Below are 27,881 nucleotides of genomic sequence, written 5' to 3' on the forward strand. Positions count from 1 at the left end.
CAGTTTTACTTATTTTTTTAGACAAGTAATTTTTTTATTTCACTTCACCGATTTGGACTGTTTTGTGTATGTCCATTACATGAAATACAAATAAAAATCAATTTAAATGCAGGTTGTAATGCAACAAAATAAGAAAAACTCCAAGGGGGTGAATACTTTTGCAAGGCACTGTAAGTTATCTTGTATGAGCTTTTGTGCCGAATACATTATGTTGTTACAGGTGTCAAGCTTAGGGGCATGTTGGCAGCATTGTGTAGGAGGGAGGTTCCTAGGTGTGAGAAGTGTGAAGAAGGGCATGAGACAAAGGAATGTGTAGCATTCGGGAAAGTAGTGGTATGTGTTAATTGTAGGGGTGCCCATGGGGCTGGGGATCAGAAATGTCTTGTGCGAATTAGGCAGGTTGAGGTTTCCAGCGTTAGAGTAGTGCATAAATTGTTATATGCTGAGGCAGTGAAGAAAGTAGAGGACGATGGGTCAAGGGGGAGGGATCCTGAGATAAGTGGTGTGAGTAGTAGATCTGTACCAGTACAGAGGGATACACCAACAAGTGATATATGTTTCAGTAAGATTGCATTTTTGGCATTTCTAGCAATGGTTATCAACTGTACTTAGGGATGGAACATAAGTCACAGCAAATAGAGGTTGTGGTGGCAGCTGCAGAGAGGTATTTGGGTGTGCAAAACCTAACATCAGAAGAGTTGCATGGTGTGGTGTCCTTCAGGCTGTTGGCCTGAAGTACGACGAAATAGATTTAAATAGTGGAGTATGTTTTTGATATATATTTTTTTGTGAGTGTAGTGTTAGATGGTAGAGTAATTGAAGTATTTATTTATTATTTTTTATTATTATAATTTTTTTCAAGCAAAGAAAAAGGGAATTATACTCCAGTCTAGTTGGTGGCGGTAATGCAACATGTATTGGATGCCAACCGCCTCATCGAAGAAGAAGATGAGCCCCGAGTTGGAATTCCGCGTTGGATGACTTCAAATCGATTTTTCCAAATCGGAAACTCGATTTTTTTCTCAGTTCCCAGTTGTTTGAACGGACTGAAGTCGGAGATGTCCAAATTCCCAGTTCCTAGTGTTTTTCAATGCAGCTGTCGGGAATGTCAGATGATGTTGTCATAGATAGTTTTGAATGTTGATTCATAATTCCACATAAGATTGAAAGGTTAAATTATAAAAGATGCCGAGGGTCCCAGCAGTCCTTGAATATGAAACACTGACCGAGGTAAGAAGATAAACAACATTCAGAAACTAGGCTAGCTGGGTTATCTTGATAGCTAGCTACTGTAATTAGCTATATATGCTAACTATAACACTAACGTAAGCAAATATACTCATATCTCTGACAAACTACATAGGACGACCGTTGTAGGGCTAAGCAAAAGTTAGCTAACTACTAACATTAGCTAACTAGCTTTACTTTGTGACAAGGTATTTAACTAGCTAAGTTAGCTAGTTAGCCAGCTATGCATTTATCTGAGGCTGCACTTTCAGGAATAGGTAGCTAGCCTAGCTTAAACAATTGCTATCGTGTTTAAATTGAAGAGTTGCCAGCTAGTTACTATAATGAACAGGTGCAACTATCCAGCCATTGCTAGCAAACGTTGGTAGCTTGATAGCTACCCTTCACTGACAACACAGTTTGACTAGCTAGCTTGCAAGCAAATGCTTGGTTTTCAAGCCATGGAACAGTTTGTTAGCCACTCCCAATGCTTTACAGCTGTACTTTGCCTCTTGATTGTTCTGACTTTTGAAAAATGGTTTACAATGTCATTGTTTCTTGTACTCGGTACTGTCAACGTGGGGTGATGCAGAGAGGAAGAGGCGAATATATAGATCATATTTGGATGAAGTAGCTAGCTAACTAACCAATAATTGGAATGCCACACTCGGCTTTGAAGTGCCTAAACAGTACTGCAGTCAGTAAACAAATCCACATGCCTCTTGATGTCTAAAATAACTGGACAAGAGTGCATTGAGTCGATCATTGTTTTGTCTACTACACACTGAAAAGATAATGGCTAGTGTGCCAATATTGATTACATGTTCCCTCCCCCTCTCTCTTTACATTCTTTTCAGTGTAAATACAGCTTCCCTGTTGAGGTTATCAGTGATATCAAGAATGTTACAGCGACTTATGGAGACCTACGTATGTATGTGGACTTCTACTGTAAGTTCACAGCTTATAAATCTGTATCATCACTTCTCTTTTATTTAACCTAACTTATATTGATCCTGTGTCACTGTTAGGTGTGTCGTTGGTGTCACTATTTTTCTAGTGGTCATGACACCATAGGTCACCAGCGAAGTGGATTAGATAGGTTTGCTGTGCTAAGCAAAGATGTATGGGCAGATTGTTGTTTTGCACTCTAGGGTTGTTTCTGGACCAGACCAGCTTGAGTGCCCTGGGTCTGCCTTAAATTATGCAGGATGCTAACATGATATTTATGCTTCAACTACAGGTTTCCCCAATAAGGAAAAGAAGAAGTTAGTTTATTTGGCTGGTACTATTCCAGTTCCACATGACGGTAAGCACACTATCATAATAATAACTAGGTTTCGTACCTTGCCACATTGATAACATTTTCACCATTCCCTATGTAAGTTCTTATTGAAGTGACCCATGGAAATAATTTGTCCTCCAAGCAGGTAACACATATAATATCCCAGTGGGCATCTGGCTCCACGAGACTCACCCCCAGAGCCGGCCGAGGTGCTACGTGTGTCCCTCCATCTCCATGTTGATCAACCCCAGGTGCCCATATGTGGAGGCCAGTGGGCAGGTGCTCCTCGACTGCCTCAACAACTGGAAGAGCGTAAGTCGACAACAATGCAACAATGTGATTTTGATAGTGCTTGGTGAATGTTTTGTTGATATATTTTTATTATTAGAAGAGATGTTAGACTAGTGGTTAGAAAATGGAGAGAGAGAGAGACTGTATGTGTGTGTAGCATGCATGGGTGGAGTGGCATGAAGAGGGGTGGTACTTTAGTACCATCATAATCAATCTACTTTTCTAGTTTGTTTGAACTGCGTCTACCTTTTGATTGGCAGGGGCTGGCCAACCTGTCATTGCTCGTCTCAGAAATGAGGTCTGCATTTCAAAAGGAAACGCCCCTCTTCGCCATGCACCCAATCAGAGTTCAGATGCTACCAACTGCAGCACACTCCAGTGCACATGCAGAGTCTTCGGACCCTGGCAGGTAAATTGAGAAGTGTGCTCATTCCTTGAAATAATAGACATACAGTGGCAAGAAAAAGTATGCAAACCCTTTGGAATTACCTGGATTTCTGCATAAATTGGTCATCAAATTTGACCTGATCTTCATCTAAGTCACAACAATAGACATAGTGTGCTTAAACTAATAACACACAAATTATTGTCTATATTGAATACATAATTTACACATTCACAGTGTAGGTTGGAAAAAGTATGTGAACCCCTAGGCTAATGACTTCTCCAAAGCTAATTGGAGTCAAGAGTCAGCTGACCTGGAGTCCAATCAATGAGATGAGATTGGAGATGTTGGTTAGACCTGCCTTGCCCTATAAAAAAACTCACAATTTGAGTTTGATATTCACAGTAAGCATTGCCTGATATGAACCATACCTCGAACAAAAGAGATCTCAGAAGACCTAAGATTAAGAATTGTTGACTTGCATAAAGCTGGAAAGGGTTACAAAACTATTTTAAAGCCTCAATATTCATCAGTCCACGGTAAGACATTTTGTCTATAAATGGAGAAGGTTCAACACAGAAATCTCTGGAACATGCTAACATCTCTGTTGACGAGTCTACGATACATAAAACACTAAACAAGAATGGTGTTCATGGGAGGACACCACGGAAGAAGTCATTGCTGTCCAAAAAAAACATTGCTTGCCCATCTGAAGTTTGCAAAAGTGCACCTGGATGTTCCAAAATATTCTGTGGACAGATGAAACTACAGTTGAGTTGTTTGGAAGGAACACACAACACTATGTGGAGAAGAAAAAGGCACAGCACACCAACCTCATCTCAACTGTAAAGTATGGTGGAGGGATTTTGTTTGGGATTTGGATTGGGTTTGGGGCTGCTTTGCTGCCTCAGGGCCTGGACAGCTTGCTGTCGTCGATGGGAAAATGAATTCCCAAGTTTAGCAAGACATTTTGCAGGAGAATGTAAGGCTGTCTGCCAATTTAAGCTCAACAGAAGTTTGGTGATGCAACAGGACAACAACACAGAAGTAAAATCAACAACAGAATGGCTTCAACAGAAGAAAATACACCTTCTGGAGTGGCCCAGTCGGAGTCCTGTCCTCAACCCGATTTGAGGTGTTGTGGCATGACCTCAGGAGAGCAGTTCACACCAACATCCCAAGAATATTGCTGAACTGAAACAGTTTTGTAAAGATGAATGTTCCAAAATTCCTCCTGACTGTTGTGCAGGTCTGATCCGCAACTACAGAAAACGTTTGATTAAGGTTATTGCTGCCAAAGTAGGGTCAACCAGTTATTAAATCCAAGCGTTCACATACTTTTCCCACCATGGACTGTAAATGTTTACACGGTGTGTTCAATAAAGACACACCATGTATAACTGTTATTAGTTTAAGCAGACTGTGTTTGTTGTGACCTAGATGAAGATCAGATAAAATGTTATGACCAATTGATGCAGAAATCCAGGTATTTCCGAAGGGTTCACACACTTTTTCTTGCCACTGTATACAGTACCAGTCAAAAGTTAAGACACTTACACATTCAAGGGTTTTTCTTTATTTTTACTATTTTCTAGAATAATAGTGAAGACATCAAAACTAACACTTATTGAGTCATGTAGTAACCAAAAAAGTGTTGAACATCTAAATATATTTTCTTCAAGCTAGCCACCTTTTTGCCTTGATGCTTTGCACACTCTTGGCATTCTCTCAACCAGCTTCACCTGGAATGCTTTTCCAACAGTCTTGAAGGAGTTCCCAAATTCTGAGCACTTGTTGGCTGCTTTTCCTTCACTCTGCGGCCCAACTCATCCCAAACCATCTCAATTGGGTTGAGGTCGGGTGATTGTGGAGGCCAGGTCATCTGATGCAGCACTCATCACTCTCCTTCTTGGTCAAATAGCCCTAACACAGGCTGGAAGTGTTGGGTCGTTGTCCTGTTGAAAAACAGATGATAGTCCCAGATGGGATGGCGTATTGCTGTGGTAGCCATGTGCCTTGAATTCTAAATAAATCACAGACAGTGTCACCAGAAAAGGACCATCACACCTCCTCCATGCTTCATGGTGGGAACTACGCATGTGGAGATCATCCGTTCACCTTCTCTGCATCTCACAAAGACACAGCGGTTGGAACCAAACATCTCATTTGGACTTATCAGACCAAAGGATAGATTTCCACTGGTCTAATGTCCATTGCTCGTGTTTCTTGGTCCAGGAAAATCTCTTCTTCTTATTGGTGTCCTTTAGTTTTGGTTTCTTTGCAGCAGTTTGACCATGAAGGCTTGATTCACGAGGTCTCCTCTGAACAGTTGATGTTGAGATGTCAATTACTTGATCTCTGTGAAAAAATTTTTTTTGGGCTGCAATTTCTGAGGCTGGTAACTCTAACGAACCTATCCATCCTCTGCAGCAGAGGTAACTCTGGGTCTTCCTTTCCTGTGGCGATCCTCATGAGAGGCAGTTTCATCATAGCGCTTGATGGTTTAAAAAACGTTCAATTTTCTGGATTGACTGACCTTCATGTCTTAAAGTAATGATGGACTGTCGTTTCTCTTTGCTAATTTGAGCTGTTGTTGCCATAATATGGATTTGGTCTTTTACCAAATAGGGCTATCTTCTGTATACCACCCCTACCTTTTCACGACACAACTGATTGGTTCAAACGCATTAAGAAGGAAAGAAATTCCACAAATTAACTTTTAACAAGGCACACCTGTTAATTGAAATGCAGTTCAGGTACTAGCTCATGAAGCTGGCTGAGACAATGTCAAGAGTGTGCAAAGCTGTCATCAAGGCAAAGGCAAAATTCTTCTTACTTTGAAGAATCTAAAATCTAAAATAAATGTGGATTGTTTAAGCCTTTTTTGTTAAAGCGAAATATTGTTTCATTTTCAGTTGTTAGTAACTCTTCATGCTTTGAGTTTCTATTGTACTGTGTCTCCCTCCTTAGCTGGCCTCAACCAAGCAGCTCTACCCCGAGAGCCAGGCGCTCCTCAATGTCCCTCACGCCACTACCTAGAGAAATAGGTGGGTGTTCTCCGAACTCTGTACCGTATCTTAGAAATGCATTCCCTGCTTTTTAAAGTTTGTTAGATGTTTTCAAACTTAGTGGTCTAATGTCAAGATGAGTCCACATCCCTGGCCATCTGTTTTGTAGAGCCAGCTATCTGCCACAATCTAAAATAAATGGAAAAGGTAATCTGTATCTACACAATCAGGGCATAACATTAACTTTTTGGTCCACCAGCCACTGTGGCAGGTAGATTTCCCCCCGAAAACAACTTACCGCTGAAATTACACCAACAAAACACAAAAAATAAACAGATGAGCATTTTTTGTAATGTTTCTAAAACAATAAATGTATTACTAGTAAGAACTAATGTGGTATATTGTTTCATTTCATTTTTTTAACCAAAATATCATAGATGAGACAAAAATGTTCACCTGCCCCTTTATGGGTGGGAGGTTACCGTGGTAGCATGACTCGTCATGTTTGTGCCTGTGTGATTGAGTCTGACTAGTAGAGGCTTGTCTAGTCTTCCCTAGCTGTTGAAACTCAAACAGAAAAACAACCTACCTTGTGAACAAAACAATATAAATAGCCAAGAAACAAGGACAAAGTCTGATTTCAGTAGACTTTCGTTTGAAGTAAATTAGACCAACTTTTATTCCTCTGCGCAGCATTTCTTAAAATGTATGTTTCACTCTGCTCTTTATGTGCGCACAGCCCCCAGCCAGGCAGTGTTGCAGCGCAAAGTGGAATTGGCTATATAGGATTCATAGTTATGTTGTGCTACGAAACAAAACAGCAGAAATACTTTGAAAACAGCTACTGCAGCATTTATTTTACTATTAAATGTGATTATACCTAACAATTTGTTTTCCACAAATGTGAGTGAAATGCTCGCACTGTGGAGCCCTGACCACCCACCAATGTGGCTGGTGAAATGGACATCTAACCCGCCAATGCCAAAATCTACCTGCATTTGGCAGGTGGCGGTTGTTAATTTTAGGCCCTGTACACAATCGATAGCTAATCGGCCAACCCACTTCTCCTTTCATCCCACTCCTTCTCATTGCACTTCCTTCACCCTAATTTATAACAACTTCTAGTAAATTGTCAACCTTTTGCTTTCATTTCCTCACTAACAGTGTATTATCAATTCTCCTAGTTCCGCCCAAGAGTTTAAAGTCCAGCCAATCGGGGCCTCTCAGAGAGTCTGCGACTGGTGTGAGGCGGTCCTACACAGAGGAGCTACTGGATATGGGGATAGACTTTGGAGTGCCAGGGGGAGTCCAGTTTCCCTACTCCTCCACCAACCCCTTCATCACTACTGCCTCTGGTAGGACCCAGTATATAAACATTTGGGGCTGTGTACAGTGTATATTTAAAGTTTTTGTATTGATCGCATTGTGATACATAATGAAATGTATTTTGTGCCTTGATATTTGAGCTTTGATTATCTGCCATTTCATTTTCTCATTCCACAGCGCCAAATAACACTCCTGTTAGTTCTGAGGACATAAACAACCTATTCAAGAGCCTACACCTGGAAAATGTTGTCAATGTGTACCAGCTTGGTACTAAAGAACGAGGTGAGTGGAAAACTGAATCCCTAAAGTGTTAAAAAATTTGAATTGAGGTTTGATTCACATGGCTGGGGGACTGGTCCGGTGGCAGCCGGCTCACCAAGAGATATTGAGGTATTCAGCTACACCAGAGTGTAGCAATTCACCTACAGTCAATATTCTTTTTTTTTTTTCTTTTTTTTTTATCAAATCAACTTTTCCCTTTAATGTGGGATTTGTGATTGAATTTAGTCTGTCTTAAAGGGGCAGTGCTGTATTTTGAGACTTGACTATGCTAAGAAGCCAATAGTCAGATAGGTGAATGAAATGTAGGCTACCCATTTGGCCCATTGTGTTTGACCTTTTAAAAAGCCCTTTATGCAGGGCTTAACATTAAGCTTTTTAATGTTTTTAAGTCCTACATTGAGCACCATATATTGACTACTATAGGCTGGATCATAGGAATCAATAGCTATTTCCATGTGAAAATGTTTTGGGATGCATTTGCTCCATTGGTTTTGTTGGTAAGCCACTCTGACAGAGTGGAGATGTTATGCTCAAAATAAACTTGTAGACTGGCTAAAACATAAAGCGGGTACAGCCTCAGTGTTCATTGTGAATGCTCAAAGTTTCCACTCCAGACCAAACATTTGCTCAGTGAATTTGTTTTAGTTTCAATGTATTCTCTCCACTGACTCAAACTCAGTTGAGATAACACATTTGCGACATGTTGTACACATACATACAGAGTACACTTGTTACTTGTCTACACAGAATGAAAATCAGAAGTGTTTCGGCCCTTGCAGGGCACTGAATAAAATAATTAAATGAAATGGCACTTATCTTTCCCATTAATTTGTGAATAACTGCCCACCGACTTTCGCTCCTCAGGACAGACGCAAGGCGATAGAGGTGATCGAGGTGGTGGTGACTACCCCCCAATCCCCACTGCAGTCATGCCCCTAGTGGACAACCAGCATCGTATCCTGGTGAGCCGGCTGCCACCGGACCAGTCCCCCAGCCGTGTGAAGAACAAGCTCACCCTCTACTTCCAGCGCAGGAGCAACGGTGGGGGAGAGGTGCTGGATGTGACCTACCCTTACCCTCCGACCCAGCCTGACCAGGCCCTGGTCAGCTTCCGCAGTCCCAGAGGTGAGTGAGAAAGGGGTTGGGGGATAAGAGAGCATATACTGTAGATGTGAAGGGGTAACATGCACACACTACCATGGAGTTACAGCCTGAAAATCTACATTGTAGAATTTTTTTAAATGTATATTATGCACCTGGTATGGGAGAGTGTATATACAGTACATCAGGGTCATTTTCATTAGGCACCAAATGGAAGAAAATAGACTGAAACAAGAAGGCACTAATGATAAATTGTTTTTGTATTATTTTGGATCTGCTTTCAGATGCAGAGCAGGTGCTCTTACAGGCAGACCGAATCTTTACTGTGAATGAGCGGCCTTTCCGTATACAGCTCAAGAGGGTCAACAGTGCTCAGGTAAGAGTGGGCTTAACCCCCAACCAGGTTTTTTTTTTTCTGTGTGCATGTGTCTCTGTCCATGTGTGCGCCAGGGTTTGTGTGCATATTGTATAAGTGTGGGCCTTCCATGATAAAAAAATAAAGACTGCAAAAAGAGCAACTTCTGTTTCAACAGTAGACTCTAAAGTACTACTCTACACTCTTCATACATATGCAATTCTCTTTCGTTAGATTGCGGTGCCGCCCGGCGTCTCCAGCGACAAGGCGGCCATCTTCCATAGCCTGCTGTCACTTGAGGGGCGGAGCTTCAGTCAGGCCGACGTGGAGGAGGCGGTGCAGTCGTGCCGGGACCTTCCCTCGGCCCTCAAGTACCTGTCCCATGAATGCCCCATCTGCCGCGAGCAGGTGTCCTTCAGCAAGGTGGGTGAGAGACTGGGACCCAATTCAAATACTGTCAACATGGATCCTTCCTTGCCTGCCTTCTTTGAAGTAATCACTGGTCCACTATTGTTGGGCAGGTTAAAGTAGGGTTGCCCTAGTCTCCTGCAGTCTTTATTTGAGTATGGCAGCTCACGATTACATCGCTGTTTACTTGATATCTACCCACTCATGCAAAAAAAATGTAAAGGCATGCTGCAAGACATTCCACCAGAGTTTGTGTGGGAACAAGGTTTTAGCGCACTACGAGGTTTAGAAGAGTAAAATGTCTCTATCGTGCTCCACCCCTCTCGATCTTTCTCTCTCTCACTCCGTGTCCCTCTACAGATCATCACTATGACCCATTGCCCGTGTGCCTTCTGCGAGAGCTGCTTCAAGGCCTACTTCTCCCAGGCCATCAAGGAGAAGAGCATCGTCCATGTGGTGTGTCCCCTGTGTGGCCAGCCCGACATGCATCAGAGCCAGGGAGGCGTGGAGGAGGCCTTGGACTACTTCAGCCTTCTGGACACACAGGTCAGGCGCCAGTAGCTTCCCGGTAGTAGTAGACATTGCTTTGATGTAGTGTTCAGACCCTACCACTGTATAGACAGGGTGGACCTTTCTACCTAGCTCTGTTTCAGTTGAAATGTTTGGTTAAAAATTCCATTAACATTCGGTTTCGTTAGTGGAAGGGGATGTCATTTAGAGCAATGCTAAACTGGCTCCAAATAGCTAGCTGCCATCTCCTACGTCTACTGCAAATAATTTTAATATAATTTTGTCTTCTGTAAAATAGGTACTTTGTAACAGTTGTAAGGACAAATTATTCAGGAGGCAGGCAGGTAGAGGTGCAAATGGGTGTTGGCTTTATTTACACTGCGCTGTTGATGACGGTGATACATTGACAAGTTGATATATTTACAATCTTCTGACTTCTAAATGTCAATATTCAAAAAGAAAAAGCCTCCTATCATGCAAAACCTGTCTTAACTAGAAAAGCACAGGTGGAGTCTACTAGGCTCAGATGTAGCCTCCCCATTGATTAACCTAAATCAAGCTGATCAAGAACGTAACCCAAACAGGCACCTAAATAAGCCATACCTATCCTGGCACGCAGGCCAGATACTTCTGTTCACACATTACACAAGACGGAGAAACCAAACATGTGCTCCAAAGAAGACAATAAAGAAATTGACAGAACTGGTTAATGCAATGGAAATAACACAAAGTTTATTCCTCTTTGGTGTAGCATAGTTTGTGAGCTCTCCAAACAACAAATCCACTTCAAGAATGAGAATGGTATGAATCTAATAATATATATTTTTAAACTGAACAGAAATTACTGTAACCAAGCATTCTAGTTTACTGGGACATGGTGATGAGTCACGGTAGCCTACATTTACTACTGGTGCTAGATTTGATATATTGTGGGGAATTGATAAACGTTTAACAAAGGGCAAACAATCCACACAATGAAACAATGCGTGCTCACGGATTTGCAGGAGCCAGTGAGCGCATTCATGGAGAGAGATGCACCAGTCTCAGGTTCGGTTTCTCAGACGCTGCTAAACCTGGACTAAAAAGCACATTCAAGGGAGGTTCTCCATAGAGCAGGGGTCTTCAATCTTTTCTTGCCCAGGCAAACCGGTGATCCAGGGACCCCCATCATACGTTAGGGAGAAAATAATTGTCTTATCGGGTGAATTATAATGTCAAGGAGAAGTAATCAAAAAAAATGTAATAGATTTGGTAGATAGTGTTAAACTCTTTTGACCTCTCCACATTAGAATTGGAAGAGAAAGTGTGAACTCTAACATAACCTATTAGCTAGAAAAAGGTAACGCCAAACACATTTTTGCTCAGAGCAGCTGTTTAACTGTCCAAGTCAATAAAGCTAACCAGCAGCAGTTGTTGCACTGGTAGCCTATTCACGACTGCTTTTACAAAGCCTATGTCACATACTCCAGTGAGTGTAATTGGTTCCAATGAGTGTAATTTGCTCAATACTAGGAGTTGAGAAATAAAGTTGGCATCATTAGAAAGAAGATGGTCTCCTCTTTTCTACTGTAGGTATGTAATAAAAAAAGAAATATTTTGCTAGCAATATTCATAAAACCTTTCAAATACAAATATAATTTTTCACCTATGGGGCCACGTAGCCCCAGTTGAATACCCCTGCCATAGAGCATAAATCCCTTTTCGCCCAGGAGTTGGCTTAATCTGGGTCCGGGAAACTGGTGCTGAAAGGCTAGAGGAATTTACAGTTTAACATCCCTCCTGTCTACATTGTTTTCTCTTGCCAGATCAGGCACTATCTAGATCCTCAGATCCACGAGTTGTTCCAGAGGAAGCTGAGAGACCGAGCCTTGCAGGAGATGCCCAACTTCCGCTGGTGTGCCCACGTAAGACATCTCACTCATCTTTCTGGTTCTCCTGCTTGTCTCTTCGTCTCTCTTCTTCTTTGTCTCCACCTCTGTGTTTTTAATAGCATCTCTCTCTCATTCTCCTCGTCTTTCTTTCACCCTCGTTCCCTCCCCTTAAATTCAAAACCCTGCGATCTAAGCTTCAATACCCCACTAGATAAGACATGTTGGTGAAGTTGCAGCTTTAGACAGTGGCTTTGTTCTAGGTGCTTATGAATGTCAGTTTGTGTGCAATGTTCTAGTGCTCCTTTGGCCTTCTACATGAGGCTGACCAGCTGAGAATGGACTGTCCTAGTTGTAGGAAGAGCACCTGCTCCCAATGCAAGACTGCAGTAAGTAATTTATTCATGTACACTCACATTCAAATTGTTGGAAAGCCTTGTATCTACCTTCTAACAACTTTTCGGTACACCAGTGGGCTCCACAACACCAGGGTCTTTCCTGTGAGAAGTTCAGAGAGTGGCAACTCCACAATAACCCAGAGTACCAGACCGCAAAACTGGAGAATCTCCTCAGCAGGAATAAAATAGGTACACACACACCTACTTTCGTTATTTTGTTTATTTGAACCCTCGGTTTATGATGCACACCGTTGTATAGGTCTGCTAGCTGTTAGCCTATCTGAATAACAGTTTGTGTCATGACAGTGTAATTGAGTTGTTACGATTAAAGCCATATTTTTGTATTATTATTATAACAGTGTTATGTAGTCTTTTTTTAATGTTCAGATTAAACATCTTATGTCCCCGAATCAAAATTGGATGAGACACATGCAATATTTTGAATGTATGTCTTGGTGAGAAAGACATTTAACTGGATATATTATTTGTCTCATTTCAGAATGTCCAAAATGCAAGTTTGTGTTCTACCTTTCCAAGGGAGGATGTCTCCATTTCAAATGCACCCAATGCCAGCACGAGTTCTGTGGCGGCTGTAATAGGCCCTTCAAATTAGGCGCGGTAAGTCTCCTAGTTGAATCTGAGCTGACACTTTAGCATTAATTTAAAGGAGAATTCCAGTCAAAGTAGATTTAAGTTGTATTATTTGAATCTTTTATCTTATGTATATAATTTTTCTTAACCCAGGCACACTAGTCTCTAGTCAAAATCAGTAGCAGAACACTAGGAAATGCAATCCTATAACATGCTTAAAGCCACGCTCTGTAAGATAAATATTCGTACCAATTTAAAAAGCAACAACATTTAAACGGTCTGGATGAAACAACACTCTAGATAAAATAAGGTACAACTTCAAAAAATGTACTATCCCTCTAATAAATTACATCTTCAGGGGTGTGACTTCTCGGCTGAGTGTGGGTCCAAGGGGTTACATGCCCACCACCCCAGGGACTGCCTGTACCACCTGAGGGACTGGAACGTGCCCAGACTACACAGGCTGCTTCAGGTAAATCCTACACTACCTACAGTTGAAGTCGGAAGTTTATATACAATTAGGTTGGAGTTATTACAACGTTTTTCAACCACTCCACAAATTTCTTGTTAACAAACTATAGGTTTGGCAAGTCGGTTAGGACACTACTTTGTGCATGACACAAGTAATTTTTCCAACAATTGTTTAACTTGTTTAACTACCCACTGTATCACAATTCCAGTGGGTCAGAAGTTTAAATTCACTAAGTTGACTGTGCCTTTAAACGCTTGGAAAATTCCAAAAAATGATGTCATAGCTTCTGAGGCTAATTGACATCATTTGAGTCAATTGGGGGTGTACCTGTGGATGTATTTCAAGGTCTACCTTCAAACTCAGTGCCTCTTTGCTTGACATCATGGGAAAATCAAAAGAAATCAGCCAAGACCTCAGAAAACAAATTGTAGACCTCCACAAGTCTGGTTCATCCTTGGGAGCAATTTTCAAATGCCTGAAGGTACCACGTTCATCTGTACAAACAATAGTATGCAAGTATAAACACCATGGGACCATACCGCTAGAGATGAACGTACTTTGGTGCGAAAAGTAAATCCCAGAACAACAGCAAAGGACCTTGTGGAGATGCTGGAGGAAACGGGTACAAAAGTATCTATATCCACAGTAAAACGAGTCCTATATTGACATAACCTGAAAGGCCGCTCAGCAAGGAAGAAGCCACTGCTCCAAAACCACCATTAAAAAAAGCCAGACTACGGTTTGCAACTGCACATGGGGGCAAAGATAGTACTTTTTGGAGAAATGTCCTCTGGTCTGATGACAAAATGGAGCTGTTTGGCCATAATGACCATCGTTATGTTTGGAGGAAAAAGGGGGAGGCTTGCAAGCCGAAGAACACCATCCCAACCGTGAAGCACAAGGGTGGCAGCATCATGTTGTGGGGGTGCTTTAATGCACAAGTGACTGGTGCACTTCACAAAATAGATAGATCATGAGGACGGAAAATTATGTGAATATATTGAAGCAACATCTCAAGACATCAGTCAGGAAGTTAAAGCTTGGTCGCAAATGGGTCTTTCAAATGGACAATGACCCCAAGCATATTTCCAAAGTTGTGGCTAAATGGCTTAAGGACAACAAAGTGAAGGTATTGGAGTGGCCATCACAATGCCCTGACCTCAATCCTATAGAAAATTTGTGGGCAGGACTGAAAGAGCGTGTGCGAGCAAGGAGGCCTACAAACCTGACTCAGTTGCACCAGCTCTGTCAGGAGGAATGGACCAAAATTTGTGGAAGGCTACCCAAAACGTTTGACCCAAGTTAAACAATTTAAAGGCAATGCTACCAAATACGAATTGAGTGTATGTAAACTTCTGACCCACTGGGAATGTGATGAAAGCTGAAATAAATCATTCTCTCTACTATTATTCTGACATTTCACATTCTTAAACTGAAGTGGTGATCCTAACTGACCTAAGATAGGGAATTTTCACTAGTGTCGTGTCTTTGGGTACCATTAAACTGAAGACATGTTTATCAATTAACTCCCTGTAATTATTATCACGCGATTAAACTGATTAATCGTTTAACTGTAATTAACTAGGAGATCGGGGCACCAAGGAAAATATTCAGATTACAAAGTTATAATTTTCCTAATAACTTTCCTATATTATAGCATTATATATTATATTATAGTATAGGCCGATTATCTTATGGTGTATTTTACCTCACGTCCAGTCTCATTCCAAACGTCGTAAATTGTTGTATCTGCACGAATCCCGCCTTTACTAAAGTCATCCATACATCAAATGTCTTAAAATCATTTATTTACTAAACTAAGTAATTCACAGAAAGCATACAAACAGTAGTTATCGTTACAAAGAAATGGTAGAGGAATGTGCCTTAGTGGGCAAAACAGGCATGGCGGCCTGTTAAACAAATGGTCATAAAGGGCAGCTGAGAAGACACTAGAGTTGATAAATATTAACAATTGATATGCTAAACCTTTGCACATGAACGCTCACTCATTCGGGAACAATTGCAATTAATATATATTTACGCTCAGTGTGTCGTCAGGATCCTTGTTGGAGAGTTTTTGTCCTGTTCTCTCTCTCTCGGTTAGAATGGATCTTTCAAAGCGACATTCATTAATGTCGTTATAGAATGGATGTTTCGTCGGTCTTCGAGTTCAATGATATAATTTCTAGCTGCAGACTATTAATTAATATCAAAGACTTGTTATTATTCTGTCAGTCTCGATCGTCTAAAAGTTTAACCACGTGGTATAGTTAACTTTCAGTAGAGGAATTGGATGGTCAAACCTTGGCTCTCTCTTCTGAGGTAAGCTGGTCTGATGAAAGAAAATCAGGGTGGGGGTTTTATACGTGAACATAGAACAGGCTTGTCACATGACGCCTGGTCCTGTCTGTGTCCCTGGGGGGCGTGCCGATGACTGATTTTAAGCTTTGAACAGAAATACATTCTATCACATTAACATCAGTACATAGCATCTCAACGTATTCCAAATAGCTTTATCCTTATTAATACATTTTATACAACCATTTAGATGCAAGTCCCATAGCTGAGGCTATTATATAAACAGTTTTATGGTAATATGGCTATATTGTCTCTTCTGAGTATCACACAATTGTTGCAAGCGGACCAGTTCGTAGCTGGATTCTTCACCGATCTTTTATACCTTCTCCAGAACATAAATGTCGTTCGGTTCCCCAATTTTGTGAGTTGGAAGAATTTCCTTGTCTCTCTATGAAACCCCTCTCTGTCTCAACTGGGCCTGTTAGGCAGGACATTTCCTTTGGAATTTATGACCGCCTTGACAGGGCCTGGGTAGGGAGAGGTAGGTAGGGGGATGGTGCAAGGGGGAGGGGGTCAACTGTGCTCCCTGTTCCCAGAGAGAGGGCAACGTCATGACACTAGGATTAACCTGTTTGGGATAGGGGGCAGTATTTTCACGGCCGGATGAAAAAAAGCGTACCCGATTTAAAACTGGTTACTACTCTTGCCCAGAAACTAGAATATGCATATCATTAGTAGATTTGGATAGAACACACTCTAAAGTTTCTAAAACTGTTTGAATGGTGTCTGTGAGTATAACAGAACTCATATGGCAGGCAAAAACCTGAGAAAATTCCAAGCAGGAAGTGGCCTGTCTGTGAATTTGTAGTTCTCCTTTTGCTTCTCTATCGAAACTACAGTATCTGTGGGGTTACGTGACACTTTCTAAGGCTTCCATTGGCTGTCTAAAGCCTTCAGAAACCGGATTGAGGCGTCTCCTGTCTCTGGGCAGATAATAGCAGCTCAGTTTGTCAGTGGACTGCCTGGTGACAAAGAGATTGGAGATGCGCGTTCACGAGACCACGCCATTTTTTCTTATCCTCTTTGAATGAATACAGCATTGTCCGGTTGGAATATTATCGCTATTTTACGAGAAAAATAGCATAACAATTGATTTTAAACAGCGTTTGACATGCTTCTAAGTATGGTAATGGAACATTTTGAATTTTTTTGTCTGGGCGTATTTGGACATAACTATGGATTATTTGGAACAAAAACAACATTTGTTGTGGAAGTAGCAGTCCTGGGAGTGCATTCTGACGAAGAACAGCAAAGGTAATACAATTTTTCGAATACTATTTCTGAGTTTAGTGAGCCTCGAACTTGACGGATGTCAAAATAGCTAGCCGTGATGGCTGAGCTATGTACTCAGAATATTGCAAAATGTGCTTTCGCCGAAAAGCTATTTTAAAATCTGACATAGCGATTGCATAAAGGAGTTCTGTATCTATAATTCTTAAAATAATTGTAAATGTATTTTGTCAACGTTTATGATGAGTAATTTAGTAAATTCACCGGACGTTTTGGCTGGAAATGCATGTTCTGAGCATCACATGCTAATGTATAAAAGCTGGTTTTTGATATAAATATGAACTTGATTGAACACAACATGCATGTATTGTATATCATAATGTCCTAGGAGTGTCATCTTCTGAAGATCATCAAAGGTTAGTGCTGCATTTAGCTGTCTTTTTTTGTTGTTTTTTTACATATATGTTTGCTTTGAAAATGGCTGTGTGATTATTTTTGGCTGTGTACTCTCCTAACATAATCTGTTTTGCTTTCGCTGTGAAGCCTTTTTGAAATCGGACAATGTGGTTGGATTAACGAGAGTCTTATCTTTCAAATGGTGTAAAATAGTCGTATGTTTGAGAAATTGAAATTATTGCATTTTTGCGTTTTTTTTGTATTTCGCGCCACGCTCTACCATTGGATATTGGCGAGGCATTCCGCTAGCGGAACGTCTGTCCTCAACAGGTTTTAAATGTCAGGAATTGTGAAAAACTGAGTTTAAATGTATTTGGCTAAGGTGTATGTAAACTTACGACTTCAACTGTATATTTACCCATCATGCGATCTACCATAATAATCTCTGACGAAAGATAGAGAAAACATTAACCTTTGTGCTGAAAGAGAATTGCAATTTATCATGTATCCGAACTAAACATTCAATACACCCTTTTCCAGCTTTACGGAGTGTCCCTCGCTGGCATGGTCAAATCCAAAGAGGGCTCTACAGGAACAAACTCCCAAGGTAAAGTACAAGCCAACAAGGGGTTTTACTTTACAAATCATTGTTAGAGTCTACCGGAAATAGTTAAATGCTTCTGTCTGCTTCTGATTGAAGCTTGTTTCACGTCATCTTTTTGTAATCATTTTGTTCATCAACATTTTTGCTGCTTCATATGTATTTACTCTTACTCTTACTTTTTGAAACATTTCTATTCCCATGTGTCAGGTGTGTGTGCAGTCCTGGAGCACAGAGAGATGGGTGGAGATGGGCCTTGTGGTCTACCAACTCTCCCAGAGTACAGTGGCTACTGCGTGTAAGAGACACCAAGTTTCTTCCTTCTAGGAACTTTTTACTGGCCACTGTGCTTCTGCTTCTACCTACTCTGTGGGGTCTAAGGCTTGGTTTACTGTAAAGCACTTTGTGACAACTGCTGATGTAAAAAGGGTTACATTTTGATTCAATTTGATTCCTCAGCTTACACTATAAAGAGTGTCTAGTGGAGCTAATCAACCGGAGTCACGCGGATCCAGCCGTTCTGTTCGATGTGGCCGAGATGTTGGCCGAGTTACAGCGGTGGCACATTCCTGTTCCACAGAAGAACCTTCAGGATCCTGACGCACTCTATGTACAGCACCTTAGACAGGTGAGCCGCAGGGGGAGACTACCCACAAGGCTTTTTACACTGTCATAGGACAGTGTTTCTCATCCTCTGGGTCCCTTGGTTGATGCTGGCCAGGGCCTGATATGGTTTTGGTAACACTGATTTAGTCAGTTCCCAAGCGTTAATTTGCTTCCATAGCTCGCTGGTCCCTGGGAGATTCTGTATTATTTAAAGAGCTTTTTTCTCTTTTAACACTAGCACAACGGATGCAACTCAAGAAGGGCGTACTGATCATTAGGCTAGTTGACTAATATAATCAGGTGTGCTTGTTCTGGATTTTAACATATACGTGGAGTAGTTAGGGCTGGGTTGATTCCAGAACTGGTCTGGGAAACACTGCCATAATGCTATGTGTGTGTCCCCTCTCCCGGTCCCTCAGACCCTGACTAGGAAGGTTAGCCTGAGGGACAACAAGCTACCCCCTGTGAAGGTGAAAGACGACCTTTGCCCCCTACCCTCATCGAGCCCTGCGGGACCACGCTGGTCTTCTGATCAGAGAAACACACCAAGGCGCTTCCATGACGCTTCCATGCTCTTGCTCAACGACTAAGTCGATGTAAAATACTTGGCCTCACCTGGGTTGGGTTCCTTAGGGCACATGATGGCAAATGCTTTTACATGTTTTGCTACGAAAAATTGCGTTTCTTAATGGATAAGGCCGGGTTCCTTGCATCAGTCCGTTTTCTTCCGTTTGGTGCCTAGTGAATGTCACCCAGGGTTGTGTTAAGTAGGGAGAAAACATTTTTAAATTAAGTGAAACTGGGTAAGGGACTTCCCGGTCTTGTCCAATGAGAAACACACATTTGTTTTCCGTTGCAATTTTTTGTTGTTGCGTGTCCTAATAAACATGATCCAGGGGTAATATTTAACTTCAACCCTTTGTCATAATGGCTATGTAACACTGGCCTAATAATGACATAGAAATAGCGCTATAAACAGTCCAGAGAAGGCAGGGACAAGGTAAATTGGTCCTTTGAGGAGCTGTGTTGCACACTGCTGCTCTAGATCTAGCTATGCTGTGGCCAGGATTCAATCAAAAGTGCATTGAGATCACGGTAAACGCAGTGGATGTCGACTCGAGCGTAAAGTGCAGTGCACTTTTGATTTGAAATAACTACCGGATCCGGTACATTAAGGTTTTATTTGTTTTCATGTTATTGTAATTTATTTGACGTTTATTCTTAATAAACATGTAGCTACAAAAATATAAACGCAACATGCAACAATATCAAAGATTCTATTGACTTAGTTCATATAAGGTCAATTTAAATACATTTGTTAGTTCCTAATCTATGGATTTCACATGACTGGGAATACAGATATGCATCGGTTGGTCATAGATACCGTTAAAAAAAAAGGGGGGGGGGAGTGGATCAGAAAACCATTCGGTATCTGGTGTGAGTTGATCAGGCTGTCTCGCTCCTCTTCAATGGCTGTTTCTGGATATTGGCAGGAACTGGAACACGTTGTTGTGTACATGTCAATCCAGAGCATCTCAAACATGCTCGGTGAGTATGCAGGCCATGGAAGAACTGTGCATTATCATGCAGAAACGTGAGGTAATGGTGGCGGAAAAATGGCACCACAATGAGCCTCAGGATCTCATCAGGGTATATCTGCGTTCAAATTGCCATTGATTAAAAAGCAATTGTGTTCGTTGTCTATAGCATATGCCTGCCCATACCATAACCCCACCACCACCATGGGGCACTCTGTTCACAACGTTGACAGCAAACCGCTCGACCACATGACACTATACACGCTGTCTGCCAAATTCTGTAAAATAACGTTGGAGACAGCTTATGTTAGAGAAATTAACATTTAATTCTCTGGCCTCATCTCTGGTGGTCATTCCTGCAGTCAGCATGTGAATTGCATGCTCCCTCAACTTGAGACATCTGTGACAAAACTGCACATTTAATCAGCTTCTTGATATGCCACACCTCGGGTGGATGGATTATCTTGACAAATTAGAAATTCTCACTAACAGGGATGTAAACACATTTGTGCACAAAATTTGAGAGAAATTGTCTTTTTGTCCGAATTGAACATTTCTGGGATCAGCTCATGAAACATAAGACCAACACTTTACATGTTGCGTTTTATATTTTTAAAGTATATTTTTAAAAGCACTTTATTCACATAAAATAAACAGTACTCTCCCTATAGACAGTATACACCCCACTGTGAGGATCAGTGGGAAATGTATGATAAGTAACTAATCTAAATTCCAGGCTGTAAGGCAACAGTGAAAAGTGTGTAATTTGGGTGTGTACTTTCTATAGCCACTGTACTGCAGTAGTTTTATTTTTGTTGTAGTCCTGTAGTTCTCACTTCTCAGGATATCTCAAACAAACTTTCAAAATGTATTGTACTAGAGAAGTTCTTGAGACATACGTTTCTTTTGCTATGACCAGCATGTGAATTATTAAATACTTTAACACTGAAATATTGTTGAATGAAAGGAACTTGATGTAACATTTAACTTAAAGCCGACAGGTATAATACATTAAGATGTGGGTGAAATGGGTTGTAAACTTGTTATTGATTTTATTCAGATCTCCATTTGCTTTTGCCAAAGCAGCAGCTATTCTATCTGGGGTCCACAAAAAACACTGATAGACAAGGACAGTCACACTCATTTAAAATACAAAAATAAATAATAGTACAAACACTACAAACATTTGTGTGTGTCCTCAGTCTTCACCATTCCATTAAATGTTGTTTCATATTTTTTTAAAGGTAGTTTTTTCTGTTTGCTTGAGTAATTGGAGATGGAAGGGAGTTCCATGCGATCATGGCTCTGTATTATACTGTGCGTTGCCGTGAGTTCGTTTTGGACTTGGGGACTGTGAAGAAACCACTGGTGGCATGTCTTGTGGGGTATGTATGGGTGTATGAGCTGAATGTTATTTGATTATGCAGACAATCTGGAATTTTCATTACAGTAGTACTTCTCATAACTAAAAGAGAAGCAGTTAATCTCTTGTCAACCAGGAAAGACTGGTGTGCATGTTGTTGATGTTAGTTCTGTATGTGCAGCTAAGGGCAAGGTGTGCAGCTCTGTTTTGAACATATTACCAGACAGTAATCAAGATGGGACAAGAGCAGAGCCTGAACTAGTATAGTTGATTTTTGTGTCAAAACCCAGAATCTTTTTATAACAGACATCTTCACAACAACTTTGTCAATATGACTTGACCATGGTAATTGACCTACAGTTGAAGTCAGAAGTTTACATACACCTTAGCTAAATACATTTAAACACATTTTTTCACAATTCCTGACATTTAATCCTAGTAAAAATTCCCTGTCTTAGGTCAGTTAGGATCACCACTTTTATTTTAAGAATGTGAAATGTAAGAATAATAGTAGAGTGATTGATTTATTTCAGCTTTTATTTCTTTCATCACAATCCCAGTGGGTCAGAAGTTTACATACACTCAATTAGTATTTGGTAGCATTGCCTTTAAATTGTTTAATTTGGGATAAACTTTTCAGGTAGCCTTCCACAAGCTTCCCACAATAAGTTGGGTGAATTTTGGCCCATTCCCCCTGACAGAGCTGGTGTAACTGAGTCAAGTTTGTAGGCCTCCTTGCTTGCACACACTTTTTCAGTTCTGCCCACAAATTTTCTATAGGATTGAGGTCAGTGTTTGTGATGGCCACTCCAATGCCTTGACTTTGTTGTCCTTAAGCCATTTTGCCACAACTTTGGAAGTATGCTTGGGGTCATTGTCCATTTGGAAGACCCATTTCCGACCAAACTTTTAACTTCCAGACTGATGTCTTGAGATGTTGCTTCAATATATCCACATAATTTTCCATCCACATAATTTTCCATCCTCATGATGCCATCTATTTTGTGAAGTGCACCAGTCCCTCCTGCAGCAAAGCACACCCACAACATGATGCTGCCACCCCCGTGCTTCACGGTTGGGATGGTGTTCTTTGGCTTGCAAGCATCCCTTTTTCCTCCAAACATAACGATGGTCATTATGGCCAAACAGTTCTATTTTTGTTTCATCAGACCAGAGGACATTTCTCCAAAAAGTACGATCTTTGTCCCCATGTGCAGTTGCAAACCGTAGTATGGCTTTTTTATGGCGGTTTTGGAGCAGTGTCTTCTTCCTTGCTGAGCGGCCTTTCAGGTTATGTCAATATAGCAATCATTTTGCTGTGGATATAGATACCTTTCGACCCTTTTCCTCCAGCATCTTCACAAGGTCCTTTGCTGTTCTGGGATTGATTTGGACTTTTCGCACCAAAGTTCCCGTCTCCTTCCTGAGCGGTCCCATGGTGTTTATACTTGCATACTATTGTTTGTACAGATGAATGTGGTACCTTCAGGCATTTGGAAATTGCTCCCAAGGATGAACCAGACTTGTGGAGGTCTACAATTTGTTTTCTGAGGTCTTGGCTGATTTCTTTTGATTTTGCCATGATGTCAAGCAAAGAGGCACTGAGTTTGAAGGTAGGCCTTGAAATACATCCACAGGTACACCTCCAATTGACTCAAATTATGTCAATTAGCCTATCAGAAGCTTCTAAAGCCATGACATTTTCCAAGCTGTTTAAAGGCACAGTCAACTTCCGACTTCAACTGTATGTAAACTTCTGACCCACTGGAATTGTGATACAGTGAATTATAAGTGAAATAACCTGTCTGTAAACAATTGTTGGACAAATGATCTGTGTCATGCACAAAGTAGATGTCCTAACCGACTTGCCAAAACTACAGTTTGTTAACAAGAAATGTGTGGTGGTTGAAAAACGAGTTTAAATGACTCCAACCTCAGTGTATGTAAACTTCCGACTTCAACTGTAGCTTCCTCAACTTGCTCAATTGTCACACCGTTTATACTAAACTCCAGTTGGGGTTTATGTCTTAGAGAATGTTTTGAACCCAATACCATGCTTTTAGATGTATTTAAGACCCGTTTATTATTAATCCTCCATTCTGTTATTTTTTTAAATTAAACCTTTATTTAACTAGGCAAGTCAGTCAAAAGCCTCTTATGGACAGACGTTCCGCTAGCGGAACGCCTCACCAATATCAAATGGTTGAGCGTGGCGCGAAATACCTCAAATGCTATAACTTCAATTTCTCAAACATATGACTATTTTACACCATTTTAAAGACAAGACTCTCGTTAATCTAACCACATTGTACGATTTCAAAAAGGCTTTGCAGCGAAAGCAAAACATTAGATTATGTCAGGAGAGTACCCTGCCAAAAATAATCACACAGCCATTTTCAAAGCAAGCATATATGTCACAAAAACCAAAACCACAGCTAAATGCAGCACTAACCTTTGATCTTCATCAGATGACACTCCTAGGACATTATGTTATACAATACATGCATGTTTTGTTCAATCAAGTTCATATTTATATCAAAAACCAGCTTTTTACATTAGCATGTGATGTTCAGAACTAGCATACCCACCGCAAACCTCCGGTGAATTTACTAAATTACTCATGATAAACGTTCACAAAAAACATAACAATTATTCTAAGAATTATAGATACAGAACTCCTTTATGCAATCGCGGTGTCAGATTTTAAAATAGCTTTTTTGGCGAAAGCACATTTTGCAATATTCTGAGTACATAGCCCGGCCATCACGGCTAGCTAATTTGACACCCACCAAGTTTGCGGCTCACCAAACTCAGAATTACTATTAGAAAAATTGGATTACCTTTGCTGTTCTTCGTCAGAATGCACACCCAGGACTTCTACTTCAACAACAAATGTTGTTTTGGTTCCAAATAATCCATAGTGATATTCAAATAGCTCCGTTTTGTTCGTGCGTTCAGGTCACTATCCGAAGGGTGACGCGCGAGCGCATTTCGTGACACAAAAATTCTAAATATTCCATTACCGTACTTCGAAGCATGTCAAACGCTGTTTAAAATACATTTTTATGCTATTTTTCTCGTAAAATAGCGATTAATATTCCAACCGGGCAACGTTGTATTCATTCAAAGGCTGAAAGAAAAGAATTGAGAATTCTTGTAAACGCGCCTCTCAGTCTCACTGTTCCCAGGCTGACCACTAACAAATTCTCCTGCTGTTCTTCGCCCAGAGACAGCAGGACACCCCATTACACTTTCTGGTGCCTTCTGAGAGCCAATGGAAGCCTTAGAAATGTCACGTTACAGCACAGATGCTGTATTTTCGATAGAGATGCTACAGAAGGACAACAAATTGTCAGACAGGGCATTTCCTGTATGGAATCTTCTCTGGTTTTGGCCTGCCATATGAGTTCTGTTATACTCACAGACACCATTCAAACAGTTTTAGAAACTTTAGAGTGTTTTCTATCCAAATCTACTGATTATATGCATATTCTAGTTTCTGGGCAGGAGTAGTAACCAGATTAAATCGGGTACGTTTTTTTTATCCGGCCGTGAAAATACTGCCCCCTATCCCAAACGGGTTAAGAACCAATTCTTATTTACAATGATGGCCCACCCTGGCCAAACCCAGACGATGCTGGGCCAATTGTGCACCGCCCTATGTGACTCCCAATCTCGGCCAGATGTGATACAGCCTGGATTCGAACCAAGGACTGTGGTGACGCCTCTTGCGCTGAGATGCAGTTCATTTGACCGCTGCGCCACTATGGAGCCCTGACTGTAACTCCTTATTTATAATTTCAGTGAGTTCACTGGTTTTGGGTTCTGACATGTGGAGTGTGGAATCATCTGCATATATAGTCATTCTAGCTTTTACGTAAGACCAGTGGCAAGTCATTTGTAAAAATAGAGAAGCGTAACAGCCCAAGACAACTGGCCTGAGGGACACCGCACTGTATATATCTGATGTTAGAGAAGCTTGCATTGAAGAACACACTCTGGGTTCTATCGGATAAATAACTCTCTGACCATGTGATGTAAAGCCATAGCTAGCGTGTTTCCTAAATAACAATTTATGATCCGTAACATAAAAGGCTGCACTGAAATCTAACAATACAGCTCCAACTATCTTATCCATTTATTTTGAACCAATCATCTGTCATTTGAGTCAGTGCAGTACAAGTTGAGTGCCCTTCTCTCCATCAGTTTACTAAGAACAGGTAGCAAACTGATTTGGTGGCTGTTAGTGCCAGCAAAGGGTGTTTTACTATTTTTAGGCAGTGGAATTACTTTAGCTTCCTTCCACACATGTGGACATACTCCTTTTAGGCTTTGGTTAAACATATAGCAAATAGGGGTGTCATTACAGTCTAGCATTCTCAATAGTTTCCCATCAAGGTTGTTTATACCTGGCGGCTTTTCATTATTGATGGATAACAGTAGCTTTTCCATTTCTCCCACACAAACTTGACAATTCAAAACAGCAAACCTTTCATTATTAGAATTTAAATTGTTTTAATACAAGAAAATGATGGTTTACTGTTCAATGTAGTCATTTCACCTCTTGAGGTTTTCCACTTTACTAGTGAAATAGTCATTGAAATGCTTGGCAATATCGAAAGGCTTTGTTATAAACGACCCATCAACTTAAATGATCAATGGATATTAACTGGGTTTCCTGCCCATGATGTCATTTTAGGTAATCCAACATTTTTCAATTGTGTTTTGTCATTTATCTTGTTTTGGTAATGCACAACATTTCAACCTATCAGCTGAGCATTCTGACTTGTTTTCCACCTCTTTTGCATAATTTCTTTAAACCATAACATTTTTCACTTCAGGGTGCCCTAACAGTTCACAGGCAATTTCTTAATAGGGGCATGTTTGTCAGCAATTGGCATGAATAATTTTACTTCCAGTGCTGCATCTGGATTCACTTCCTCATACACATCAGACCAACAAATGTTTTATATCTTCAACAAAAGAGTCCTGAGAGAACATTTTGTATGATCTCTTCAATTACTTTATACTCAGCTTTTGGCACTTTGGCATTCCTTGTTATTGCCACAATGTTATGGTCACTACAGCCAATGGGATCTGATAATGCTCTGCAGCATTAGTGAATATATGATCAATACAGGTGGATGTCACTATTGGTATGCACTATAGTTGGTTGAGTGATAACCTGGGTCATATTACAGGCACGATTGACCCCATTTATAATGTATTTTCATCATCGCAATTTATGCTGTTGGCTTGGTACATAATTCAATTCAAGTAGTACAGAACTGTATTCAATTCAAGTAGTACAGAACTGTTCAAGAAGTACAGAACTGTATTATGCAAGTAGATATAAAAAGCTACTCAATTTAACAGCACATTTCTGGGCCTTATCCAGTAGGGTGCAAAGTTTATTGTATATAGTTCTATCCGGAGCTTTCACACTGCTGCATAAGCCCTCTTTTCAGCTGCATTAAACCATGACTTTATTTTTTTACTCATAAATTCACTATGCTATGCAATAAAGGTATTCACTACTTATTGGTACGGTATGTAGTAATGAGTATATGATTCACCAAGGTTTGCAATTAAGTTACGCAATTTGTTTCTACTGTAATGGCACGATGTAGGTTGAAGTTGCCCCTAGACGCTGATCTTGGGTCAGTTTTGCATTTCCCCCACCTATGGTTAAGATAATGATTGGGGGAGTGGAATCTGATATTAGATCTGTACCTAGGGGAAACATCACCCTGGAGCATTTTTGTTTTGTGTGAAAATGATCAGGGAAGAGGACAGTGTGACGTTGCATCGATTTAACAGCTTGACCTGGTACCTCTTGTTCAGGAAAAGTACTACTGACTTTAGTAATAAACATATTTTTCTACTGACCGTCTGACTGTCTCTGTCTGGGTTTTTGGGGGAAATTATAGCCTCGTTTATACCTGGTGCTGTCATGTCCTGACCTTGTCCACATGACCAGGGATGTTCTCTTGATAAGTGTGTGAATTGGACCATTTTCTTGTCCTGCTAAGCATTCAACATGTAACATACGTGTGGGTGTCAAATGTATGGAGGAAAAAGTACATTATGTTCTTTAGGAATGTATACTGAACAAAAATATAAACGGAACATGCAACTATTAAAGATTTTACTGAGTTACAGTTTATGTAAGGAAATTAGTCAACTTAAATAAATTCAATAGGCCTTAATCTATGGATTTTACTTCACTGGGAATACAGATATGCTTCTGTTGGTCACATACCTTCTAAAAAAAGGTAGGGGCAT

The 27,881-nt window shown here is 40.7% G+C and overlaps 1 protein-coding gene across 4 annotated transcripts; it reads left to right on the forward strand.

Moving 5' to 3' along the window:
* The first annotated feature begins 943 nt into the window (after window positions 1-943).
* si:dkey-181m9.8 (E3 ubiquitin-protein ligase RNF31) lies at window positions 944-27,489 on the forward strand. 4 transcript variants are annotated; one of them, XM_014139206.3, is made up of 21 exons: window positions 944-1,230; window positions 2,085-2,175; window positions 2,468-2,533; window positions 2,652-2,821; window positions 3,061-3,209; window positions 6,156-6,232; window positions 7,378-7,548; window positions 7,697-7,801; window positions 8,666-8,926; window positions 9,187-9,278; window positions 9,492-9,680; window positions 10,026-10,211; window positions 11,981-12,079; window positions 12,343-12,432; window positions 12,516-12,630; window positions 12,941-13,059; window positions 13,391-13,504; window positions 18,029-18,095; window positions 18,300-18,387; window positions 18,549-18,717; window positions 19,115-27,489. In XM_014139206.3, the coding sequence occupies exons 1-21, from the start codon at window positions 1,186-1,188 to the stop codon at window positions 19,283-19,285; spliced, it is 2,634 nt and encodes an 877-aa protein (XP_013994681.3). In that variant the 5' UTR covers window positions 944-1,185; the 3' UTR covers window positions 19,286-27,489. The 4 variants fall into 4 exon arrangements, with proteins under 4 accessions (XP_013994681.3, XP_013994682.3, XP_013994684.3 ...); XM_014139207.3 differs by having other exon boundaries at window positions 2,655-2,821; XM_014139209.3 differs by lacking the exon at window positions 2,085-2,175 and having other exon boundaries at window positions 958-1,230.
* The last annotated feature ends 392 nt before the right edge of the window (window positions 27,490-27,881 follow it).

Source organism: Salmo salar, chromosome 14, assembly GCF_965601325.2.
Source record: "Salmo salar chromosome 14, fSalSal1, whole genome shotgun sequence".
Taxonomy (NCBI): Eukaryota; Metazoa; Chordata; class Actinopteri; order Salmoniformes; family Salmonidae; genus Salmo; species Salmo salar.